Source organism: Coregonus lavaretus, assembly GCF_964263955.1.
Source record: "Coregonus lavaretus genome assembly, chromosome: 5".
Lineage (NCBI taxonomy): Eukaryota > Metazoa > Chordata > Actinopteri > Salmoniformes > Salmonidae > Coregonus > Coregonus lavaretus.
The window spans coordinates 49,676,933-49,695,990 of NC_139992.1; the positions used below are offsets into that span (position 1 = coordinate 49,676,933).

A 19,058-nucleotide genomic window follows, 5' to 3' on the forward strand; every position below is an offset into this window, starting at 1 on the left:
CCATCCATGTTTCAGACTATCCAAAGCCAGTCAAGGCACCGCCATTTTGTCAACTCTCAGAACACAGAGCGAACTGGATAGGTGTGTGTGTGTGGCGAATATATATATATATACACACAGTTGAAGTCGGAAGTTTACATACACCTTAGCCAAAAACATTTAAACTCAGTTTTTCACAATTCCTGACATTTAATCCTAGTAAAACTTCCCTGTCTTAGTTCAGTTAGGATCACCACTTTATTTTAAGAATGTGAAATGTCAGAATAATATTAGAGAGAATGATTTATTTCAGCTGTTATTTCTTTCATCACATTCCCAGTGGGTCAGAAGTTTACATACACTCAATTAGTATTTGGTAGCATTGCCTTTAAATTGTTTAACATGGGTCAAACGTTTTGGGTAGCCTTCCACAAGCTTCCCACAAGAAGTTGGGTGAATTTTGGCCCATTCCTCCTGATAGAGCTGGTGTAACTGAGTGAGGTTTGTAGGCCTCCTTGCTCGCACACGCTTTTTCAGTTCTGCCCACACATTTTCTATAGGATTGAGGTCAGTGCTTTGTGATGGCCAATACCTTGACTTTGTTGTCCTCAAGCCATTTTGCCACAACTTTGGAAGTATGCTTGGGGTCATTGTCCATTTGGAAGACCCATTTGCGACCAAGCTTTAACTTCCTGACTGATGTCTTGAGATGTTGCTTCAATATATCCACATAATCTTCCTTCCTCGTGATGCCATCTATTTTGTGAAGTGCACCAGTCCCTCCTGCAGCAAAGCACCCCCACAGCATGATGCTGCCACCCCCGAGCTTCACGATTGGGATGGTGTTCTTCGGCTTTCAAGCTCCCCCTTTTTCCTCCAAACATAACGATGGTCATTATGGCCAAACGGTTCTATTTTTGTTTCATCAGACCAGAGGACATTTCTCCAAAAAGTACGATCGTTGTCCCCATGTGCAGTTGCAAACCGTAGTCTGGCTTTTTTATGGCGGTTTTGGAGCAGTGGCTTCTTCCTTGCTGAGCGGCCTTTCAGGTTATGTCGATGTAGGACTCGTTTACTGTGGATATAGATACTTTTGTACCTGTTTCCTCCAGCATCTTCACAAGGTCCTTTGCTGTTGTTCTGGGATTGATTTGCACTTTTCGCACCAAAGTACGTTCATCTCTAGGAGACAGAACGCGTCTCCTTCCTGAGCGGTATGATGGTTGCGTGGTCCCATGGTGTTTATACTTGCGTACTATTGTTTGTACAGATGAACGTGGTACCTTCAGGCATTTGGAAATTGCTCCCAAGGATGAACCAGACTTGTGGAGGTCTTTTTTTTCCTGAGGTCTTGGCTGATTTATTTTGATTTTCCCATGATGTCAAGCAAAGAGGCACTGAGTTTGAAGGTACAAGTTTTAATGACTCCAACCTAAGTGTATGTAAACTTCCGACTTCAACTGTATGTATTTATTTTTTCCAGAGCCAAATTTAGTCAGTGAAGTCAAGGCGGGCAGACACTGCAGTGGTTCACTGTGCAATATAATCCCCCTGACAGTGGTGCCCGGCTCTACCCCTACCCCGGCCCCATCCTTATCCCTACCACGGCCCCAGCCACAGCCCCATCCCTACCTACCCCAGCCCCATTTCTACCCTACCCCAGCCCCATCACTACCTCGGCCATACCCCGGCCCCATCCCTACCTACCCCAGCCCCATCTCTACCCTACCCCAGCCCCATCTCTACCCTACCCCAGCCCCATCCCTGCCCTATCCCTACCTACCCCAGCCCCATCTCTACCCTACCCCGGCCCCATCCCTACCTACCCCAGCCCCATCTCTACCCTACCCCAGCCCCATCACTACCCCAGACCCGGTATTACCAGGGCCACTGAGGACACAGGGACTAAACCCACCCCCGCCCAACCGGGGAAGACACACACAGGGCTACACATACCACATGCACACAGGACTGGTAAGACACACAGAGGTGTGTGTGTGTTCCAGCCCCTTCGTCTCCCAGGAAGAGGGGGCAAATCAGATGAAATTAAATGACCCACGCTCCTCCTCTCTTTTGGCCCTCTCCAAAATGTTGGAGGCCTCTTACGCAATAGGGTGGATGAGACGACACAATCAGGCTTCATTGTGGTTAGTCCTCAATCCTAACTGTTCACAGTACAGTTCAGCGAATACAGCACACCACTTCAACAGTAGGGAGAATGGATGAAACATCAACCACCTACTACTGGTTAAAACTACCACTGAATCACCTCTGGTCACTACAGCAGTCTATTAACATGTTCTTGAACTGTGGTTAATCTCGCCAGTGGAAAATGTGTGTGCTGTTTCCTGCCATAGAGAATTACGACTTTGAAAAGAGAGAATAGTTTATATCTGGATGTTGTCGTTTGTACTAGTCTCAATCAGTTGTACTATAGTGTCTCACTCTTGAGGCGGTTGAGGTTCTCTGCCCAGAACAGGGTTGTGTTCATTTGGGCACGCAACAGAAAAAAGTTGTAAAAGAGCACCATTTCTTATTGGGCAAGTCCACGTAGTCCCTCCAGGTATCAGTCCGTTTTCTTCCATTTAGTGCCACCCAGGTTCAAAGCCATTAGGCCTAGATTATGTTACTTCATCAGTCCTCGCATTCTTCCACAGTCAGTCAGGGAGGCAGACTGGAGCCACAGTCATAGACTGGCCTGTAGATAGACCTCCGTGAAGTCTGGGCTCCTTTTAGAAAGCCTATTTCTGGGCCCAGTCCACCTCAGCAAGCTGCAAGTAGATAATCAATACCGCTTTCCTTCCCCTAGTCAAGGGCGTGTGTGTGTGTGTACCACTCACCCCCTGTATCTTGTTTCCTCTGGTCAGGCCCAGCTGCGAGCGTTCATCCCAGAGATGCTGAAGTATTCGACGGGCCGGGGCAAGCCTGGCTGGGGCAAGGAGAGCTGCAAGCCCATCTGGTGGCCCGAGGACATCCCCTGGGCGAACGTGCGCAGTGACGTGCGCACTGAGGAGCAGAAACAAAGGGTGAGAGCCTGAGAGAAACAAATTGCCTCCCTGGTATCATTACAATGTTGAATATGGTAGAGAGGTAGGAGGATTACCTCCCTGGTATCATTACAATGTTGAATATGGTAGAGAGGTAGGAGGATTACCTCCCTGGTATCATTACAATGTTGAATATGGTAGAGAGGTAGGAGGATTACCTCCCTGGTATATGGTAGAGAGGTAGGACGTCGTGGAGACGGTTAGAGAATAATAACTTGGTGGGACAGAGTTCTACCAGTGACAATCCAGCACTTTGTTATTTAGAAATGACTTATTTACTGTTTCAAATGTTTTTTTATGAAGCATAGGTATCAATGAATACAGATGTACATTTTGTTTTGTGAGTTACTTTTTTACATAAAAGACAACGATATACAAAAAAATTATACTATCAGAATATCATAGCAAGGAAATAACTTATTCATTACTTATTTATTACAACTAAAGCTCAGATTACATGGCCTGAAAATCCATACTAAATTCAGCTCCGTTTCACTGCACTATATCAATTAGTGAAGTGAAACTATAGTGAAATGTAGCGTAATTCCGTCTGGGTTTTGAGACTACAGAGTACAGGAAACAACCCAGAACAACACAAACCGATCTACCAGTCCCCTTGTATAACATCTCCTCTTGCTGTGGCGCCCCTTGCTAGGTGTCGTGGACGCAGGCGCTGCGGACCATTGTGAAGAACTGCTACAAGCAGCATGGGCGCGAGGACCTGCTGTACGCCTTCGAGGACCAGGTGCCACAGCATACAGCCATGACCACGGCCACCCACAACATCACCCACCTGGTGCCCTCACAGACCGTGGTGCAGACCATCAGCAACCCCGACGGCACCGTCTCCCTCATACAGGTCAGGTTTCCCTCTAGGTACAGATCTAGGATCTCCCTTAACCATTATTCGGTCAAGCTCCGGGGTGAAGTTTCCCCTAGGCACAGATCTAGGATCAGCTTCTTTTTTAGTGGGGAAAATGCCAAACTGACCCAAGATCAGCGTCTAGGGGCAACTTCACCCTACTCCACAGATCAAAAGTCACCTAAATGCTGGGTCAGGATTAGGGTCCCAACATTCCGGGAATGTTCCCAAAGTTCCCAGGTTTTTCGGAAATCCCGATTTGGAGGATTCCCAGAATCAGGAGGGAATAAGCTGGGAGAGAATCATCCAACTGGGAGTCCTCCAACCGGGACTTTGGAAAGACCTGGGAACTTAGGGAGAGTTTCCGTAATTTTGCAACCCAGGTCAGGATCCAGAGTTTTTCTTACAATTGTATAGATGGTGCAGGGTTCCCTCCCTATAGATGGTGCAGGCCTCCCTCCCTATAGATTGCGCAGGCTTCCCTCCTTATAGATGGTGCAGGCCTCCCTCCCTATAGATGGTGCAGGCCTCCCTCCCTATAGATGGTGCAGGCCTCCCTCCCTATAGATGGTGCAGGCTTCCCTCCTTATAGATGGTGCAGGCCTCCCTCCCTATAGATGGTGCAGGCCTCCCTCCCTATAGATGGTGCAGGCCTCCCTCCCTATAGATGGTGCAGGCCTCCCTCCTTATAGATGGCGCAGTCCTCTCTTCCTATAGGTGGTGATTAAAAGATTCCCTGGATGAAGATTTTGAGGGATATAATCCATGGGAAGGATTTAGCTGTTTTGTATTCAAGCCAAGCTGCCCATTGTAATCTCCCTTTCCCCCCTCCTCTCTCTCTCATCTCTCTCTCTCTCTCTCTCTCTCTCTCTCTCTCTCTCTCTCCCTCCCCCCCACCATCTTCTATCTCTCTCTTTTTCCCTCTCTGCCCCTCAGGTGGGCACAGGGCAGACGGTGGCCACTCTGGCTGATGCCTCGGAGCTGCCGGGCACGGTGACCGTGGCCCAGGTCAACTACACTATGAACGACGGAGAGGTACACACAGAACACACCTCTCATCACTGTCTCTCAGAACACACACATGTTTAGAGACACCTGATTCTCCTATCTGATGACTGTATGCGGTTGTAATTGCAGTCCCTCCTGTGTGTAAGGCTTCTTACTACTATACTATGAGGAGTGTTAGATGGTAATGTTACAGAGTAGTGAACATAGCATGTAGCTGAAAGGTTTCTCTAACTTGCTCCATTGTACACTTTTAGGCACTATGCACTTTTATCACTTTTATAATTAATAAATAAATACAAAACGATTTTGATGGCGTTTTAAGCCTGAAGATGGTTTTTCTGCAGTGTGCGGACAGCGTTTCCACTTTTGAGATGCTAATGTTAACCATCTCCTGATTCCTAATTGGCATATATCATCCCAATAGTTGATGTGTGGTGAGCTTTCTGGCGCAAAAGGGCTGTCCAGACCACACCCAGGTGGGTTCTACACATTGGTCATGGATGAGGTGATTTTCCCCCTTACTATTTAAAGCGCTGACAGGGATTTTTCTGCCATTGAAATCCTTGGGCGGGCCGCCTACGCGTTTTATCGGGTCACCTAAGTCCAAACCATGAGAGAGAAAAAATGTTGTATTTTTTATAGATTTTCGGGATGGAAAAACACTTTCAGTGTCAACTTAAACGACAGATATAAAGTATGTAGAAAATGTTTTTTGTATAATATGATCTTTGATCACTAACAATCACCAAAATAAAAACAATGAATTTAGCAGTATTGATTTTGTTATTATGCTTGAGCAAAATAACACAGCATTAGCCATGGCAAAATGCATAGAATTTCAGGAAATTAGCTTTAAAACTGCAACATCTTCTCTCAGCTCCATGGCAAAATATGTCGAATTGCAGGAAATTTACATTTAAAACTCCCCAAAAAATTATCTCAGCTCCGTAGAGAAATGTGTAGAACTGCAGGAAATTGGCATAAAATGCTAATAATACTCTACACCATCTAAAATTCAGCTGCGCCCACGGGCCCATTGCCACGCCCACCACCTAAGCCCCTTTTTGATCCAGAAAAAACCCTGCGCTGATGTACAAAGCGCTATATACATCCAATCAAATCTTGTTTTTTTATTATGTTAAGTGTTGTAGAACATGGAACACTGTGTGGTGCACTTTACACTCTCGGATCCGGCGATACTGCTAGCAATAGATGTGCACGCACATGGATAAATAATGTTGTTGGTTTGTAGTCCTATTTCATATTCAAGAGATGATCGATACAAGGCTTTAGTTTTAAACTGAATTTTATATTACTCAAAACTTTTATGCGTTCCGGTCTCCCGAGTGGCGTGGCGGTCTAAGGCGCTGCATCGCAGTGCTAGAGGCGTCACTACAGACCCGGGTTCAATCCCAGGCTGTGTCGAAGCCGGCCGCGACCGGGAGACCATTGAGGCGCCGCACAATTGGCCCAGCGTCGTCCGGGTTAGGGGAGGCCGGGATGTCCTTGTCCCATCGCGCTCTAGTGACTCCTTGTGGCGGGCCGGGCGCATGCACGCTGACTTCGGTCGCCAGTTGTACGGTGTTTCCTCCGACACATTGGTGCGGCTGGCTTCTGGGTTAAGCAAGCAGTGTGTCAAGGAGCAGTGCGGCTTGGCGGGGTCGTGTTTCGGAGGACGCATGGCTCTCGACATTCGCCTCTCCCGAGTCCATACGGGAGTTGCAGCGATGGGACAAGACTAACTACAAATTGGATATCACGAAAAAGGGGTTGTCTGAATATGTTAGCCAACAAAACATGTTTATTGTAATTTGCATGAAATTATATTTGTAGGATTGTCATAAATCACTATGCCTTCATCGCTTGTTGTGGAACATGTCATTTACTGTACTGTAACCCTTAAATGCAACTTCATACTCTGTTTCAATATTATTGCTGAAAACCAAGTTCTCTCTACTCTTCACCAGAATATGTCGGTGTGTCGCACGTTACCGATGGAGGTGTCGCCACAGTTTATTGTAAGCGGCAGATCTACGTCACATTTTATGTTAATCCTACTCGTTTTTGGCAACAAATGTTTGTCGTTGTGTAGAAACACTCTAACTCTGCCTCTCTCTGTCACTTTCCCCTCCTCTCTTCCTCTCTCCATCTCTCTTACGACTTCCTCTCTCCATCTCTCTTACGACTTCCTCTCTCCATCTCTCTTACGACTTCCTCTCTCCATCTCTCTTACGACTTCCTCTCTCCATCTCTCTTACGACTTCCTCTCTCCATCTCTCTTACGACTTCCTCTCTCCATCTTTTTTCTCGCCCTCTTCCCTCCCCCTTCCATCCCTCCCGCTCTCTCCCTCCCCCCTCCATCCCTCCTTACTGGCCAGGTTGAGCAGAACTGGGCGACTCTGCAGGGTGGGGAGATGACCATACAGACCACACAGGCGTCCGAGGCCAATCAGGCGGTCGCGTCCCTCGCAGAGGCCGCTGTCGCCGCCTCCCAGGAGATGCAGCAGGGAGCCACCGTCACCATGGCACTTAACGGGTAGGACACACCGTAGGGCACACTGTACCAAAAAAAAAGAAAATAGGAATTTCTTATTGGACCAGTTCAGATAGTACCCGACGGAGTGAAACGCAGTTTCTGAACATTACCACAGAGAAATGGGTGGGTGGAGGGAGGATGGGGGAGAGAGAGGGGTAGGGGAGGGAGGATGGGGGAAGAGAAAGGGGTGGGGGAGGGAGGATGGGGGAAGAAAGAGGGGTGGGGGAGGGAGGATGGGGGAAAAGAGAGGGGAGGGAGGATGGGGAAGAGAGAGAGATGGGGGAAAAGAGAGAGGAGGGAGGATGGTGGAAGAGAGAGGGGTGGGGGAGGGAGGATGGGGAAGAGAGAGGGGTGGGGGAGGGAGGATGGGGGAAAAGAGAGGGGAGGGAGGATGGGGAAGAGAGAGAGATGGGGAGGGAGGATGGGGGAAAAGAGAGAGGAGTGAGGATGGGGGAAGAGAGAGGGGTGGGGGAGGGAGGATGGGGGAAGAGAGAGGGGTGGGGGAGGGAGGATGGGGAAGAGAGAGGGGGGAGGGAGGATGGGGGAAGGAGAGAGTGGGTTGGTCTCAAGGGACAGGTAGGGTCATCCAGCCAGGCGCCGAAATCGTCCAACTCAACAGCATTGCGGACAATCAGGCAAAATGCTATATCTGCACTGACTCTGGGAGTAGGTGACTATTGAGAGTACATAGTCTGGGGACCAGCCTTCATAATGGCAACACACAGATACCACAGCCATTGGATGTCCCATCGATGTCTACTTAAAGGCCCAGTGCAGTCAAAAACGTGATTTTCCTGTGCTTTATATATATATTTCCACACTATGAGGTTGGAAGAATAATGTGAAATTATGATAATGCCATTTTTGTGGAAGAGCTGTTTTGGTGGGATGGAGTTTTGACCTTCCATGGTGACATCACCATGCAGTAAATTAGTTAATAGAACAATAAGAAAGAGAGTTCCAAACCTCTGCCAATAACAGCTAATTTTCCATTTCCCCCTCCCCACTCAGACCACTCCCAGACAGTCCTAGAAAAATAATTGCTTGAGAAATTGCCCTTTGCTAAGAAGCTATCTTAGTTTTAACCATTTTAATTGGAAACAATCACGTAAGGTACTTAATTGTTACCCATAAATGATTTGATATTGAGATAAAGACGGCTGCATTGGGCCTTTAAGGACAGTGCTTGCATTGGCAATGAGGCATCTTACAACGTGCACAAAGTGCATCTAGGTGTATTCATATCAGCAAGTACTGACATGAGGCCCTGGGTTCTGCAGCCGTAGCAAGGGAGGGGCAGGCAACTAGGCTGAATAGTGTTATTCCCAAAGTCTCTAATTGCATAGGTAGTTGTATAACACCTGTGATGTCAGAAGGAGGGGACTGTTGGGGCAGGAAACTAAGGGTTCCATAGGGACATGGGGTCAGCTGCTTTTTCCTCCCATTTCAGTGTTTAATTTTAGTTAATTAATTAGTCGTTACCTGTGTAATGAACTGCCTCGCCTGGTTTCTGGGGTGTGAAGTGGTTGCTAACCAACCAATCAGCCACTACATTTATTCCTCAGAAAACCACTGCTGAATGAGATTGCGCTTTTCACAAAAGTGTGGTAACGGGTCTATGTGAACTAAACAGTAAAACTGCTAAAATTGGTCATTAGCTTTTTTGGAACCTATGGTGTGTATTAAGTGTGAAGATGCTAGCGGTGCACTCATTGACACTACGGTAGTTCGGAGTCATTTCCTCCAGTGTCTAGGGGTTCCCATTGGGGCTTGTTACAGGTACCCACCTGAGTCCCCTTCCTCCCTCACCCTTCCTCCTCCCTTCCTCCTTCCCTCCTGGTTACATCATGTGAGCAGCACGGCACTCTCTGCACTTTGCCAGAACCTTCTGTCCCTGTTTCCCAACCCCCACTGAGGAGGGAAAAGGCTTTTGTTTTTTTCAAAAAGAGAGCTTACTTTTATCCTAGTAGATGTTCTCATTATGCCAGTGGTTGAAACGGGATATGTCAATTCTTGTCAGTGTGATCTTTAGTTTGTTCTATAAAAGTGAGATGTAAACAGTCATTCTATGAATGTTTGTGGATGAAACTCTTGGGTGTTGATAATATTTCCTGTCTCGTTTGCCTGGAAGAGGAGGACTAGAAGTTAGTATGCCTGTTCAGGAATATGTAACAGATTCCCAAAGTTGACCATGGCAGAAAATATGCTTATAACGCCTCCATCCCCCATGTTCTAATAACCCCATTCCTTGTCAGCAGTCCCTGGGGCACTGGGGTCGGTTTGGGAGTGGTGGGAGGATGGGTGTATTGTTTTAAAGAGTGTCCCAATGCAGAGCCAAGTATGTGCAATGGTCCGCTGCCTTACTCACCTTCAGATGTGAGAAGTTGAAGTGGATGTCTGGGTGAGAGACCGAGGCTCTTCTACAGGTGTCAGACTGTCAACTGTAGGCTAATGTTGGGCCTCTGCCAGCACCATACTGTCAGGGTTGGGTCTTGGGTTGTTGTCCCCTCTCCTTATAGATGTCAGTGTCCACCAATCTGTCAACAACGTTTGGAGGCCTGATGAGTAGGGTGGACAAATCGCCATGCATCCACTCCTTTCCATCTCTAACCTGTGAGTGTGATTGTGTTGCAGTGAGGCTGCGGCCCATGCGGTGGCGACGCTGGCTGAGGCCACCCTACAGGGAGGAGGGCAAATCGTCCTGGCCGGGGAAACGGCGGCTGCTGTAGGAGCACTGACTGGAGTGCAGGATGGCAGCGGTACGTACCACACAACCTCTCAACAACTATTGTCAGGTAATTGACTCACCTGTATAAATCAATGTGAAATACTCCACTGACACTCCTCATACCATTCAAACAACACAGCCTTAACATTCAAACAACACTACCCTATCAAAACAAAAAAAATGCCTTTTGTGAACTAACACTCGCACTTAACCCCCCCCCCCCCCCCCCCCCCCCACTTTACTGAGGAAAAGTATTCTTACTACGACTTGATATGTGCTTGTCCCACCTAGCTATCTTAAGATGAATGCACTAACTGTAAGTCGCTCTGGATAAGAGTGTCTGCTAAATGGCTAAAAAGTAAAAATGTCAATGTCAATTCAAACAACATAGCCCTAACAATCAAACAACACTGCCCTAACATTCCAACAACACTGCCCTAACATTCCAACAACACTGCCCTAACGTTCCAACAACACTGCCCTAACGTTCCAACAACACTGGCCTAACGTTCCAACAACACTGCCCTAACGTTCCAACAACACTGCCCTAACGTTCCAACAACACTGCCCTAACGTTCCAACAACACTGCCCTAACGTTCCAACAACACTTCCCTAACATTCAACTGGCCCATTGTTTCATATAGCTAGACACCATGCATACAAAACAACCAAATCACACAGTTTAACATAATCCTCCCATATCATGATGACCTGTCTGGGGGTGTCAGCAACAAGTAACACAGAACATACATGCACACACACACACACACCTGTCCCCCTGCTCTCGCTAGGATAACCCAGGTTCCCCAGCAGTGCTGTTTATGTGTGCTTGCGTGTGTGTGTGGCTCATACTAGATACTCTGTCCATGCCAACAAAAGGGCTTAGCAAGAAAAACGTCCAAAAGGACTAATTCAGTGGAGAATTTGTTTGCTGTAGCGCGGCGGCCTACCTGAACTCTACTCTGCCCTTGTGTTTCATTAAGTGACTACAACTGGTCCAGTTTCCTTGTTTGAATGTTAACTGAATGTTAATGATACTTTGTTTACACTAGATTTATATAATTAATTACATTCAGAGCAAGTCCAGCGCTCCTTTCATCTTCAAATCAGTCCAATTGGCTGGTAGGGTGGCATATGCAAATCACTAAAAGGCTATAGGAGGTTTTCAACAAGGTGGGAGGTTTCAGTGTGCATTTAACAAGGGAATTGGTATGAATGGATATTTGGTCCTGTACTTTAGTTGTGGATTTTCATGTGTACTTTCTGCTTTTACCCCAGAAGGTAAGGTCCACATAAAATGAGTGTTGATAAGTATCATTCTTGGGTTGTGGCAACGCCTGGACATATTAGTGAAGGTGTTTTTTTAACCAATAGCATTTCCTCTATTGAGTCTAGTCTTCCCATGTACACAGTAGTGTCAGTTTCACACCTGGGTTCCAATACTATTTACTGTATTTTAATTACTTTCAAATACATTTCAAAACAAGAAAATTAATATTTCAAATACTTAAATAGGCATGTATTTTAACCCAGGTCTGGTCAGTATGTGAGGGAATGAGACAGGACAGGAGCAGCCAGTGAGCTTCTCTATTCTAGTCTACTCGGTGTTGATGCAACAGATGGTGGGCGTGGACACCAGAGACCTGTGTTAGTCAGTATGTCCACCATTCTATTAATCCATACTATTCCTCTACAACCCTACTGCAGACCGTTCATACTGTAGATGCATATTTACAATACATACTGATTACAGTTCATTAAAATCTTTCAGGTTGTATGATAACAGCCCACGTCAGTTGATGGTTACATCATGATCTCAACAGCCGTTTTCATCCACCACCACCGTTCCAGAAACTCCATCCCTCAACCTAACTCCCATCCTTCAAGTCCTCCCTCTCCTCCTTCAGGGCTAGTTTCCTGTCTCTTCACACCACTCCCCTGTCCTACAGTGGGCCATGCCCCTGCTGGTGACAATCCCTACCCCCTTCACACACACACGCACACACAAACACACACACACGCCTCTTCCCCCCAGGCACGGGGGTGTTGTCATCTCCCTGAAGAGCTCCTGCTAAAGAGGCTTTGATCCACTCCATTATCAGTCCATAGTCTAATCACTGGGCCAGCTGTCAGCGCTCTGGGACCGGACAGCAACCGGCCGCATGGTGACACACACACACTGTCCCCTCCTCTACCACTGCCCACAGGCTGCATTAGGAGGAAGGCCATTAGGACAGGAGCGAGGCGTGTCTTTGAACACCAAAGCTGATTAGCAAGCATTACAACTACATTTAAAGAAATGGACATCAGGAAGCCTTCTTGCCCCCCACAATGTGCCTGCCTATCATTTTAGTCACATTGCATTGCAGAGAGAATCGAATGCTTTTCTCCTAAGTGACGTTAAAGCTGTCCCTATTGGGTGTGTATGTTTCACAGGAGTGATCTGACGGTATGATTTGGACATGCATCATACTGTCATTTGCAAAATGGCTACCTTTTTAAGATGCCCATCTGTTGGGTCGTCACTAGTTAACACAGCCACAAAGTCATAATTATATTATTACATTTACATTTTAGTCATTTAGCAGACGCTCTTATCCAGAGCGACTTACAGTTAGTGAGTGCATACATTTTTATACTGGCCCCCCGTGGGAAACGAACCCACAACCCTGGCATTGCAAGCGCCATGCTCTACCAACTGAGCTACAGGGGACTACAATTACAATTATGACTAAACCCCACCCATTTCTACAATTTATCTTCTTAAAATCTGATTTTAAACCTAACTTTAACAACACTGCTAACCTTATGCCTAACCCTAACCTTAAATTAAGACCAAAAAGCAAATGTTTGTAGCCAATTTTGACTTTGTGGCTGTGTTATCTAGTGGATACCCCATCTGTTGTGGCTTTTTGTGAAGCGGCTAAAACTCAGGCACTCTGTTTTGTGAATGGACAGGGAGGGAGGCGGCAGAACCGTGGCGCCTGAGGCTATGAAAATACATTGTGGGATAGCTGGAGCCCCTTCCGTGCGCCATCATTCTACAAGGGGGGTATTTTAGCCAGTTGGTAGAAGCCACAGTGCTAAACTTCCTTCCCTTGTAGCTTCTGCTGTTAGATTGCATCCCAAATGGCACCCTATTCCCTATATAGTTCACTACTTTTGACCTTAGCCCTATGGGCCGTGGTCAAAAGTAGTGCATTGTATAGGGAATAGGTTGTAATTTGGGACACATCCTTAGTCTGTTAGCTAGCAGCAGGCACCACTCAGCTAACAACCAGCCCCTTCACCTGCTGGCCCAGTACTCCTGAGCCTGTTGACCTTTACCTAATCAACATAATGGGAGAGTGGAGGGGCCGCTGTTTGAAGTGCTGCCTGATTGGCTAGCTTTGTCCCTAGCACACATACACACTCACACATACACACACCCGTCGACCATGGCCCTCAATGTCACAGTAAGTGAAGTGTGAGCGGCTTGGCCTGGTACTTGACTCAGTAAGCACCGTGCTCTCTCTCTCAATTCAATTTCAATTCAATTTAAGGGCTTTATTGGCATGGGAAACGTATGTTAAGCTAGCGAATTTTTCCATATTGTCATTGACTTGAAATCAGTCAAAACACCACAAAACAAGACATGGTAAACTTACTGTGCCAGACTGCCCCCCCCCCCCCCCATATATATTGTAAGCCCTGCTACTACACAATCATCATTACCTGAATCAACACAACTTGATTCTGTCACTTAGCTGGGCCAAGGGGGCTTATTAGACTACTGCAGAGGGGGACCTGGGGCCTCATTTAGAGAAAACCTGTACACGCAGATTGATCATACGAGTCGACCAAAGGTGATTTACCTGGCATTACGTTTAGTGATTTATAAATGAAACGCTGTTACATCATTTAGACTGTATTAGTGCTTGTGTAGACAGACATTTTATAAATTGCATTTTCTCACATTACATTTTAGGACTCAAATGTGGTATTTAAACTAAGCACATTTTATAAATGACGTGTCTGGATCCTTTACCTAGTGGATAAGGTAAAGGGGTGTGGCTTACAGTGGGGAAAAAAGTATTTAGTCAGCCACCAATTCTGCAAGTTCTCCCACTTAAAGAGATGAGAGAGGCTTGTAATTTTCATCATAGGTACACGTCAACTATGACAGACAAAATGAGATTTTTTTTCCAGAAAATCACATTGTAGGATTTTTTATGAATTTATTTGCAAATTATGGTGGAAAATAAGTATTTGGTCAATAACAAAAGTTTCTCAATACTTTGTTATATACCCTTTGTTGGCACTGACACAGGTCAAACGTTTTCTGTAAGTCTTCACAAGGTTTTCACACACTGTTGCTGGTATTTTGGCCCATTCCTCCATGCAGATCTCCTCTAGAGCAGTGTTGTTTTGGGGCTGTCGCTGGGCAACACGGACTTTCAACTCCCTCCAAAGATTTTCTATGGGGTTGAGATCTGGAGACTGGCTAGGCCACTCCAGGACCTTGAAATGCTTCTTACGAAGCCAGTCCTTCGTTGCCCGGGCGGTGTGTTTGGGATCATTGTCATGCTGAAAGACCCAGCCACGTTTCATCTTCAATGCCCTTGCTGATGGAAGGAGGTTTTCACTCAAAATCTCATGATACATGGCCCCATTCATTCTTTCCTTTACACGGATCAGTCGTCCTGGTCCCTTTGCAGAAAAACAGCCCCAAAGCATGATGTTTCCACCCCCATGCTTCACAGTAGGTATGGTGTTCTTTGGATGCAACTCAGCATTCTTTGTCCTCCAAACACGACGAGTTGAGTTTTTACCAAAAAGTTATATTTTGGTTTCATCTGACCATATGACATTCTCCCAATCCTCTTCTGGATCATCCAAATGCACTCTAGCAAACTTCAGACGGGCCTGGACATGTACTGGCTTAAGCAGGGGGACACGTCTGGCACTGCAGGATTTGAGTCCCTGGCGGCGTAGTGTGTTACTGATGGTAGGCTTTGTTACTTTGGTCCCAGCTCTCTGCAGGTCATTCACTAGGTCCCCCCGTGTGGTTCTGGGATTTTTGCTCACCGTTCTTGTGATCATTTTGACCCCACGGGGTGAGATCTTGCGTGGAGCCCCAGATCGAGGGAGATTATCAGTGGTCTTGTATGTCTTCCATTTCCTAATAATTGCTCCCACAGTTGATTTCTTCAAACCAAGCTGCTTACCTATTGCAGATTCAGTCTTCCCAGCCTGGTGCAGGTCTACAATTTTGTTTCTGGTGTCCTTTGACAGCTCTTTGGTCTTGGTCTTGGCCATAGTGGAGTTTGGAGTGTGACTGTTTGAGGTTGTGGACAGGTGTCTTTTATACTGATAACAAGTTCAAACAGGTGCCATTAATACAGGTAATGAGTGGAGGACAGAGGAGCCTCTTAAAGAAGAAGTTACAGGTCTGTGAGAGCCAGAAATCTTGCTTGTTTGTAGGTGACCAAATACTTATTTTCCACCATAATTTGCAAATAAATTCATTAAACATCCTACAATGTGATTTTCTGGATTTTTTTTCTTCTCAATTTGTCTGTCATAGTTGACGTGTACCTATGATGAAAATTACAGGCCTCTCTCATCTTTTTAAGTGGGAGAACTTGCACAATTGGTGGCTGACTAAATACTTTTTTTCCCCACTGTATCTATACATTTACATTTTAGTCATTTAGCAGACACTCTTATCCAGAGCGACTTACAGTTAGTGAGTGCATACATATTTTTTTCCATACTGGATTCCTTACCTAGTGGAAAAGGCAAAGGGGTGTGGCTTATCTATAAATGAGGTGTCTGGATTCCTTAACTAGTGGAGAAGGTAAAAGGGTGTGGCTTATCTATAAATGAGGTGTCTGGATTCCTTACCTAGTGGAAAAGGTAAAGGGGTGTGGCTTATCATATTGTTTATCACATTTGTGTATCATTTCCTAAATGCCCGCATTAGTTATTATTATGCCAGTGTATCATTGAAATGTGGAATGGCCACGCGTATCCGCCCGCCACCATACCCAGCTCTGACCTTCTTCCCCTAGCCTGTGACACTGTGACAGCTTGTGGGGCTGGGCAGAGACCCACGTGACTGCAGTAATAATCCCCAGGCACACACACACACACACACACACACACACACACAGCTGGGCAGAGAGGAGAGGCAGTCTCAGGCTCAATTGGACCATTGTTCTGCAATGCAGCCTCTTTCTAAAATGGCTGCCTAAAACGGTTTGACTCTAGCACGGCTCTCTCTCAGGCCCTAACCCCCTTAAAGACCCCTATTGACCAAGGCACTTTACAGAAGAACTAAAATGGTCAATTGTCATTTATCCATTTCACCAGTCCCTTCGTCAATACTGCATTGTATGTGTGGCCAAAATATAGAATAGCCTAGAAAAATGGATTGTTCCCTCATTCTGGGAAATGTATACTTCACTTCACAATTACATTTATAACATCAGACAAGAAAATATGGAATTTACATTTTTATTAGGATCCCCCTTAGCTGATGCCATGACATCAGCTAGTCTTCTTGGGGTCTGACACATAACTAAAAAGACATTACAAACAATTACAATTGACAAATAAAGACATTAAACATTTAACAAACGCACATTTAGGTAGATGGAGAACAGAAGAGAAGGCTACTTTAGGCTATTGATATGCAGCCCGTGTGTCTAAGCCTGTATTCCCCCGTCTGTCTCTCTCCAGGCCTGGTGCAGATCCCGGTCAGCATGTACCAGACGGTGGTTACCAGCCTAGCCCAGGGGAACCGGCCCGTACAAGTGGCCATGGCGCCCGTGGCCACGCGCATCGACAACACGGTCACACTGGACGGCCAGGCGGTGGAGGTAGTGACCCTCGAGCAGTGACACTGAATCCTCCCTCTGCAGGTGTGTGCTGCTGGAAAAAAGTGTCCCATAATGGTTGCCGCCGGGAGCTGAGGGAGGGATAGTCTGTTTTCACCATAGAGATAGATAGAGGACTCATCTTTGTAGCTGTGCCGTTATAGTGTCTGTGACAGCATGGGCAGCGCCATTGAGGCAATCTCCATTTCGAAGTAGTCCATTTTCTTCTTCACGATTGGCTTATCCCACCTGATAACCCGGTTGGAAATGACTCCAACAGGGTCTCTAGGACGGATCAGCCAATGCGGATCAGCCAATGAAGTTGGAAGTCCCACCCAGTTGACTACATCAAAATGGTGGAAGCCCTCAATGACGCTGCCCATGCTGATACGGCCTTTTGGCCACTAGTGGCCTCTATCGTTCTCTATGGTCTCCACACGCTGCGCTCTGTACAATGTACAAAATATTTTTTATGTACATCTGCAGGGGAATAAAAAGTGACGGATTTATCAATGCATTGTGTTTACTATGTGTATATAGTAGAATATGTTTTTTTTGTGTTTTTTTTCAATTTCCTTTTTTAGCTTTGTGATGTTGAGCATTGTGTGACAAGGGTTATAGAGTATTTAGTATTTATTTCTTTACACCTTAACCTTTACTTAAAGATTAACCAAAAAGCCAAGGGGGAAGCCACCACCACCGATTCACCTTTTAATTCTGAACCTATATCACAGTCCCATTAATGATGTTTTGGTACTATGTCTGTGTGAATATTATTCCATGTTTGTTATAGAATGTGGTTCCCAAATCACACTCTCCTCTGTTGTCATAGACTTCATATGCAATCAGGTTATGCCGAAACCCAGGAACCTTTCCACTAATTCCACCCCCTGCTATATTAGTCAATGTTCCTCTTGTACCGTGGAAGTTTACGAAGCGTCCCAATTATCAACTGTCCACTGTAAGACACTTCACTGCCTAGAATGATTCCAATGAAACATTACTTTTGAAATATGTTACCTGTTGTTGTGTGGTTTATTGTACTGTAGTCCACTCCACACACATGCTGGGATTTGTGAAGACTCAGGATATAATAGTAAGATATTCTTTGTGCTGAATATTTGACGACCTGGCTAGGCAGCCATTTTGACTCCAGAGCATATCACCATTGTGGTCTGCAATGCATGAGTAGCATCTATCCCTTTTGAGTATTTTTTAAACAGTGGTAGGAACGTATTCTAAATCATTTTATAAATTGAGGGGGGCGTACTGTATACTACAGAGCATTCAATGACTTTTGTATTTGTACAGAATACATGTGCAGTCTTTCAGTCTGGTTTGATATGACGGTAGGAATAAATCCAGCTCACTACAGAGAATCCTCTCCGTAGTATTCATGATTTGGGAAATATGTTAGAAAGGTGACTGAATTACACCAAACAAGCGGTCCATGTGCTCTCCCAATAAAGTGACTACTGTTCACCGGTCACACTAGCCAGTGTCATCATTGAACTCTGAAGGTGAAATACTTCCTTTCCAAACCCCTACTATTATTCATCACCCCAGACACTATATTGGTGGTTGTTGGACTTGTTTTGTCATCCCATCTCATTCTCCCTCATTTTCTACATGGTTTATCACATATGGATGTAGTTACCCTGCCATGAAAACTCAATGACCTCTATACACTCCCCTGTCATCCCCCATACCCGCCACACACACACACCCAGAGCCTGTCGTGACGGACGGTCAGGGTCCTGGTTACATCATAAGCTGTATTGCACTGTGCAGCCCTCCCCCTGGTTAAAGCCTGGGATTTGCTAGCTGGGCCCTTCTGTTGCGGAGTGGGAGAGAGAGACGTTGGTTCGGGCCCTAATCCGTCAGGCGTCAATGCACATCCCACTCTGCCTCCCAGATTACAGCAGAGGAAGCAGGTTACAACCTCATGGATGGAAAGATACACCATGTCCTGTTGTTCCCTGCTTTCCTATCTTCTCCGTATTGGAGTGCTTGTTCATGAGACATTTTAAGGAGACA

The 19,058-nt window shown here is 46.0% G+C and overlaps 1 protein-coding gene across 7 annotated transcripts in view; it reads left to right on the plus strand.

Moving 5' to 3' along the window:
* Positions 1-18,037, plus strand: part of LOC311130091 (nuclear respiratory factor 1) — a 31,713-nt gene extending 13,676 nt beyond the window's left edge. Inside the window, exons 6-13 of one of the 7 annotated variants that reach the window (XM_084162757.1) lie at positions 2,847-3,005; positions 3,682-3,885; positions 4,825-4,923; positions 5,321-5,401; positions 6,864-6,914; positions 7,284-7,432; positions 10,067-10,191; positions 16,885-18,037. In XM_084162757.1, coding sequence (XP_084018883.1) covers positions 2,847-3,005; positions 3,682-3,885; positions 4,825-4,923; positions 5,321-5,401; positions 6,864-6,914; positions 7,284-7,432; positions 10,067-10,191; positions 16,885-17,045 — 1,029 coding nt within the window. In that variant the 3' untranslated portion in view covers positions 17,046-18,037. Of the gene's footprint in view, positions 1-2,846; positions 3,006-3,681; positions 3,886-4,824; positions 4,924-5,320; positions 5,402-6,863; positions 6,915-7,274; positions 7,433-10,066; positions 10,228-16,884 lie in introns of all 7 variants that reach the window. The other 6 variants (XM_084162755.1, XM_084162756.1, XM_084162761.1 and 3 more) reach the window with 6 other exon arrangements.
* Positions 18,038-19,058: the final 1,021 nt, after the last annotated feature.